At 42.7% G+C, this 7031-nt stretch overlaps 1 protein-coding gene across 5 annotated transcripts in view; it reads right to left on the reverse strand.

Annotated features, from left to right (window-relative positions):
• Positions 1-7031, reverse strand: part of sema6d (semaphorin 6D) — a 22745-nt gene that overhangs the window by 6726 nt on the left and 8988 nt on the right. For all 5 annotated transcript variants that reach the window (XM_019886886.1, XM_019886887.1, XM_019886884.1 and 2 more), the window contains exons 5-14: positions 6757-6819; positions 6555-6656; positions 4735-4825; positions 4366-4485; positions 4003-4091; positions 2433-2650; positions 2188-2319; positions 1468-1623; positions 755-928; positions 272-412 (exon numbers count right to left, since the gene is read on the reverse strand). In XM_019886886.1, the coding sequence (XP_019742445.1) occupies positions 272-412; positions 755-928; positions 1468-1623; positions 2188-2319; positions 2433-2650; positions 4003-4091; positions 4366-4485; positions 4735-4825; positions 6555-6656; positions 6757-6819 (1286 nt within the window). The remainder of the gene's footprint in view (positions 1-271; positions 413-754; positions 929-1467; positions 1624-2187; positions 2320-2432; positions 2651-4002; positions 4092-4365; positions 4486-4734; positions 4826-6554; positions 6657-6756; positions 6820-7031) is intronic.

A 7031-nucleotide genomic window follows, 5' to 3' on the forward strand; every position in this document is an offset into this window, starting at 1 on the left:
ACACACACACACACACACACACACACACACACACACACACACACACACACACACACACACACGCACACACGGAAATCAGAAACGTTTAATCATTCTGCGAAGACCAGAGTAATCATTTGCGGTTTGCTGAACATTAACCCTTGTAGAAAGGGCATAGTTGTTATCCTTTCATTTGTGACATTTACTGGACAAAACTAAACAGTAAAGGTGCAAAACTGCAGAATGTATAGCTTCAAAAGCATATTTATATGTGCATTAGGGCATTTCTTACTTGTGGCAGGAAGAATGCCTTTCACAGCGACTCAGGGGAATTCGGATGACGCAGCTTGAAAAGGCTACGTACAGGCTATGTGCGTCTTTGTCGACGTGCAGTGACAGGACGCGCTTATCATCGTCGTGGTTAGACAAGCACCTGGAAAAGGGAAAAAGGGGAATCAAGGTGCATCAGATTAGTGTCTACTCTTTCAGTAAAGATTTAATCGGGTGGATAAGCTTTTCTCTCACAGCTTAACAGGCCTTTAACATTTGACATATGCAAATGATGATGCGCAAATCCCAAAATAAACGATTGGAAAAAAAAAAAAAAAAAAAACAAGCATCGCATGAGTAGAAATCTGACAGACACCGCCACCCGCACAAGGAAACTCACTCCAGTTAATAGTTGCTGACTCCTCAGCCATGAGGCAGAAGGAGAAGAGAAAGCGAGACCAAAACAAAAGCAGACAAAGCGGGTGAAAAGTGCACAATGCCTTACTTGGCTTTGTTGAAGACGTCTATCTCCTCCAGAAGCAGACTGTCGTTCAGGGACATGGCCGAGGTCTTTGCCAAAACCTTGAGGACAACTCCTGACTCAGAACCGATAAAAACCACTGTGTAGTTCTTGTGCGGGCCCGCTTCGTTGTCCACAGCCAACGCAGTCAGCCTGTACCTAGAACACATTGGATCCATGTATTTTGCGGATGCATTCATGCAGGTCGTTGTACAAAAAAAAAAAAAAAAAAAGTAAAATGACAATGCTACTGCATGCGCCAATTCCACTACCATTAGTCGATACTAAGTATTAGTGATCTGGCTCGGCGAGTGCTTAAATTCAAGGATTTGTACTCACTCTCAGCCTGAAAAAAATGGTATCAGTGTATCTGTAAGGTTTTTACTCTGTCACAAAGTTTCATGTCTATAATTAAATGTGAGGTTTGTCATTCGGTTCACAACAACAGATGTTTAGGATTTCCTAAAGCACGGCTGGAAATGACCACACTGTGTTTGTTCCATAGAAGTTTTTCACCAAAAACTAAAACTCAACATAAATATAGCATGTAACTCTTTTTAACTAAATCTAAAGAGATACCATATTTGGTCTGTGTAAAGTTCTCAGTTACTATTAACAACACGACCCAAGTAAGACCAATGTGTTTATATTCATACATAAAATACAATATAATAATTATGTTGTTTTAGGATATTTACCTGACCCGTGTCTTGGTGTACCAGGGCTCGTCCCCAATGGAAGGCACAGCTGTGTCCATTAAAGGGTGGGACTTGATGAACTGCAGAGTTTCATCCGGGAACTCAATGGAGCTCTTAAAGGATGCAGCTGGACCGTAACCTGCACAGCACCCTGGTCTAAAATGGAGGGTTCACATGCCCAGAGGGCAAAAGGTCAAAAAGCAGCCCATGTGATCATTGCATACCAGGGGGCTAATCATCATGTGCAGTGAAGCAGATAGAAAGTGAAATGAAAGGGTTGGTGAGCAGGTGCTTATTAGATCACAAAAAAGGGCCTCAGCCGGAAACATTAAATATGCATAATATGCATGGTTATCCTCCATCAATGATGCACCAGGGAAATGGGGTGCTTTTTGTCTTGGATATGGGGCATGCCTCGAAATAGCCTGTACTGTACACGGGACAACAGGCTCAAACTGCATCCTGGCATAATTATGCCACGTTAATTATTTAATCATCAGCAGATGGTGAATGTGTGCGCTCGGTCGAGGCTAATAACCTGATCTTTTACTTTGTATAACATATTTGATATCACCGGACCAACAGAAGAAAGGGTTGAGAAAAAGAACAACTGGTTGGCAGCTGCCGAGTCAAGCGCCACAGAAAGGTCGGGCTCATTGTTTATTCCATCCCATTTTGAATGTTGCGCTGATATTTTCAGAGGGTTTGAAAGGTCCTTACCGAGGCTTGGGGAGCTTCTCCTCTGGAAAAGGCGTCCAAATGGAGTCAGCAGTCTTCTGCTCTTTAAAACGACCATGGAAGACTTTCTCGATGTCAGCCATGGAAAAAGCACACACTGCTGACCCTGGAATACTGCGGAGAAGAAGAAGCACAGTGATAAAAAATGGCCATACTTTACCCCTGTACAGCCCACCTGCCATACTTGAAATTAGACCATCCATCAGCCCTAAACACTCAAAGCCCACCTGTTCATCTGTGTGGTGAATACGCCCACCACGGACGGTACGCCGTTGATGTTGATGATGTCAGTGATCGATTGAAGCACGTCAAAGTAGAAGAAGGAGTCTCCCGGCACGGAGCAGTTCAGTCTCGCCTTCACAAAAGATGTCCAATGTTTCTCGAGAACCCGCTGCGACCCGCCAATGTCATTTTTGCAGATCCGGGCCACTCGAGAGTAGACCACCTAAAAGGAGCGAGAGTTTAAGCGGGGATAGAAGCAGGAGGAAGTGGAATTCAGCTGAGTGAATGTTGCTAAAAACACTTTCAGTGCACTAAATAATGCATCTCTCCATTCTGTTGCAGCTCAACGCGGCCAGCAAAAATACACACTTTTATTTAGGCCTTACCAATTTAGGTGGAAATTGCTCACCCTGACTGAGGCTACAGATTAAAAAGCACATCAAATGGCTGGACTAATGGAACCAAGCCATGTGTGTTTTTTTTTTCTTTTAAATGCAGCACTATTGTGTGTCATCATTCCTGCTGTTTTTTTCCATCCAGTTATATTGCTGTGCCATCTTTGTTGCCAACTATGTGGCAGCAATGTTGACCATGGTATCTCAAAGCAAGCACATGAGGTTGGCATTGATTTTGTCCCTTTAACAGTGGAACCTCAGTTCTCCAATGCCTAGTTTTCATATGTTTGCTTAGTTTTAGTAAATGCTTGACTCAGCCATTTCCTGGAATCAATGCATTTTAATTTGAAGTAATTTGTAAGTTATGTATAAAGGGTTCTAGAAATGGCAAGGCAAATTCCAAATTGCAAGCACAACTCATGCCCATAACCCTCCCATTCTCAGCACCACTTGGGCAACAGTGGTGTCGTAACACAGCCTGTCAAAAGTCAAACCTTCAAAATAAAAGCATGCAGCATAGTAACAGTTTCACCACAATTTCTTTAATCCTGTGGCGGGTTATTTAGCAAATCACACTCAATAACAAAAAAAGCACAAAATCGTTTCAGTGTGACTGCTATACAAGCAGGGCCTGTCCAAAAGTCGCTCCTCTCTCTCACACATCCTTGCCATCATTTGTAGTGACAAGATATTAGCAAATAATCTGGGGATTTCGATAACCCCCATTAAAGTTAAAGTGTGTCCCAAGTACTAATCCGATTGCAATATTTTATCAAGTGGAAACTGATGGGAGACTGTTGGCCTCCAGGCAAGTTTAGCCAGACCAGCTCAGGATGGGCCTTGGTCAAATCTGACGCTGGCATCGAACATAGAACATCCTAATGCCCCTGCATTAGCTTGCAGAGAGCGAGAGAGAGCGATACTGACCGTGCATTCTCTAGGAGACAAATCCTCTCACTGTGTAATGGTTTTACATCAGGCAAACACTCCCAGTAAACCCAGACTGTTGAAAATTCAGCTTTATTCTAATGTGGTGTACTGTAATCGCATGAGCGGGCACTGCCACTTGGGCCATTTGTGTCAGAAATGCATGGAATTGAGGAGATTTCGGCCTTTTTGGGATACAGCATCTGTTTGGGAAACGCAGTGTCCTAAAACAGCGCCTTTCGACTGTTCTTACCTTGCCCAGATTGCTGTGCTCCACTGCAATCTCTCGGTAGAAAAAGTACACATAATTCCCATACTCGGCTGCGTGCAGGAAATGAGGTTCTGAGGGAGAAACAGAAGCAGAGAGTTGAGAGAGTATTTTTGCATCGTCACCACCAGTGTGGATGTTGAATATTTCAGGGATTTGTACAAGGCTGTATATGACTGGGGGTGACCTAGATTGCCTGAGAGGGAGCAGGCCAAATCCCCCGAGGAGTTAGGCAAGACAGGAGAGCTCTCCATCACAAACTCGAACGACTCTGACGCACACCATGCCGTGCCGTGGTATCGCCAGAAAGGAGGAAAGTGAAGATGTAGTGAAAGAGCCCTCGCTTACCTTTAAGCCACTTGGAGTCGTATTTGATGGTCCTCAAGGCGGATCCATCACCCATACTGCGATAAATGACAGAATCACTGGCCTGAAAGTCAGCCACCGTGGCGGAATACAGTTTCCCCTCTACAAAACAAGACAAACAATAAACACAGTCAACAAAAGCTGGCCTACAACACACTTCTTGATATGTTTTTTTTATTATTTTTTTATTTAAAGGGCTTTAATTGACCCAACTTGCTTTGGCTGCAGGCACATTTGTTCCACAGCAAAAAGACAGCGGTCATAATGGGAATGGAACTCGGAACACATTAGTTCTGATGCAGAAAGACAATCGTGTGCCTGCGTGTAGGCGGCGGTTCGTTTGACCCTCACCTGCAAAAAGGGCAACGTTGGTTTGCTTGGAGTCAAATGGGCACCGTGCCAGCCCATTGATCTCCTCACCATCCAACTCGAGGTTATCCAGCTGAAGGAAGGAACAAGCGCACAAATTCAACAAAGACGGCAGAGCAAATATGGACAAGAAATTGTCCAAAGAGTCCAGTCAAATGCATTGAATAACCCACGTTACAGTGGTACCTTGACTTTACGAGTTACTGGCCGCCTCCTCGGTCATTTTTAACACTGTGTCGTGAGCCACATTTTTTGGGGAAAAAAAACAGCACTCTATATAATATTGAACTTCATAAAAACATACAGTAATTACATTATTAAATGAAATGTAAAGAATGAAACCATTTTTGTCACTGTTTTTGCTTCATTTCAATGGTCATACAATCCTGCTCATCCTGGTGTGGATGTCTTGGTCACGTGGGAGCAATATCATACAGACAGAATTATATACATGGAGCCAGAGGAGACATCAAAACTCCTCAGCAGTAATCTTAGGCGGCCATCTCATAGGATAAACAATATATGACGTGACTGTTGCTATTTTGGCTGTCTACATGTGTTGCGCCACCATTCGTAAATATCTGTGCTCAAATGGTCATAACACAGGCATATATTATCATTTTTCAGTTTCTAGTTCATTTTAGGGTCTATTTTGGTAGAAACGTTCTTGTTCTGCACCAAAAATGGACTTCATTTTTTAAAAATTTGGTGCGATTCGTATTCACACTGGACTTTTTGCAAGCGAACATTCTGTAAACACATTGACACGTGATAATCAGTACTCCCATTGAACAGAAATGATGAGGGAGGCACCGAAAGCAGAAACCCAGAAATAAGACGAAAATGTGCAATTCCTACATGCTGCAATCTTTCTCTGCATATTTGTGCTGTTATTAGAGCAACAAAATAATTCTGAGTGTCAAGAGCAGCTCATTCAATACATGTTTTGCAAAGCTATTTTTCCAAATTTTGGAATAGTGCCAATGGGAACAGCGTGTGCTCTTATGTTTTGATCCACAACATGCAAGGTACCGTGGCGTGTTCAGCCCAAAAAGTCACTCATATCCTGTACTTGATACCGGCAGTGGTTTGTATTCAGACCTGGAGCAAACAACACCGAGCCCTTTTGGAAGTGCACCAAGACCACCTCAAAAAGTGGGTCTCAGTCTGGTTGTTTGGTCCGCACCAGAATTTGTTTGTGTGTACAGTATTCAAACCTGCACCAGAGTGGGGGACGAATACAGGTTTGTTTAAAGCGGACCAAACAGTGTAGGCGTTAATACAGCTGAAGACTTGATATCCCATCTTTTTCCAATGGTTTAATAATCAAAATAAGTTCGTACATCAATAGCTTTGGCACTATACCACCAAAAACAGTGCTTTTAGTCATTCCATGTTTTCTTAAAAACATGATACACCTTTAGTGGTAACAGGCATTAAAATGAACAAGAAATTGAATAAAACGAGGTGTTTAGATATTTTTTTTTCCATGAGGGTAGATGTGTTAGCATTAGCTCTAGGCTAGTGGACTGAAAGGTTAAGCTACATGGTTGTTTTAAAGACATAGTGTGTAATTATCTTGATTTCATGTTTAATTTATTTCATTAAATTTTAAATGTGAATGGCAATAAACAGCTGAAATCGTCCTTTTTGAAAAACTTCTCACTACCAGCGCACAGTGCTCATATCCAAAGTTTGCACTCACAAGTCAAAGCAAAAAATTGGCTGAATGACGGCTTGTGTTGCGAAAAATCTACAGGTCACACACAAGGCATCATTGAATATATTAACTGTATACTGACCCTGTAGTATCTGCACATGGGGTTAAAGCCATTGGTGCCACAGATGAAGACCAGATCGTCATTTCTGGGAACCAGCACTTTGATGAAGTTATGGCACTCATCCTATAAATACACAGAGAGTTGTGTTGATTTTCTTTTTCCTTTTCGTAATTAAGTGGCACTAAAGGAACTTTTGTGGGGCTGCATTGGGAGTTATACTTACTCTGTGTTTTCCCTTGACGGCACACATCTCTCTGTCTGCCTGGCCTGATCGCCATGTCAGCTTCTATGGAACCAAAATATGAAGCATTAACACACATCTCTCTGCATGCTAAATGCATGTGCACAAATAGGAATGCACATACGCACACTCACGTCTCTCCTTTCAAAGCTCTCATTTTACAACCAGTCTAGTGTGTGATGAATGGGTGTGTGTGATGAATGGGTGTGTGTGTGTGTGTGTGTGTGTGTGTGTGTGTGGGTGTGTGTGTGTGCGTG

This window comes from Hippocampus comes, unplaced genomic scaffold (genome assembly GCF_001891065.2).
Source record: "Hippocampus comes isolate QL1 unplaced genomic scaffold, H_comes_QL1_v1.1 scaffold261, whole genome shotgun sequence".
NCBI lineage: Eukaryota > Metazoa > Chordata > Actinopteri > Syngnathiformes > Syngnathidae > Hippocampus > Hippocampus comes.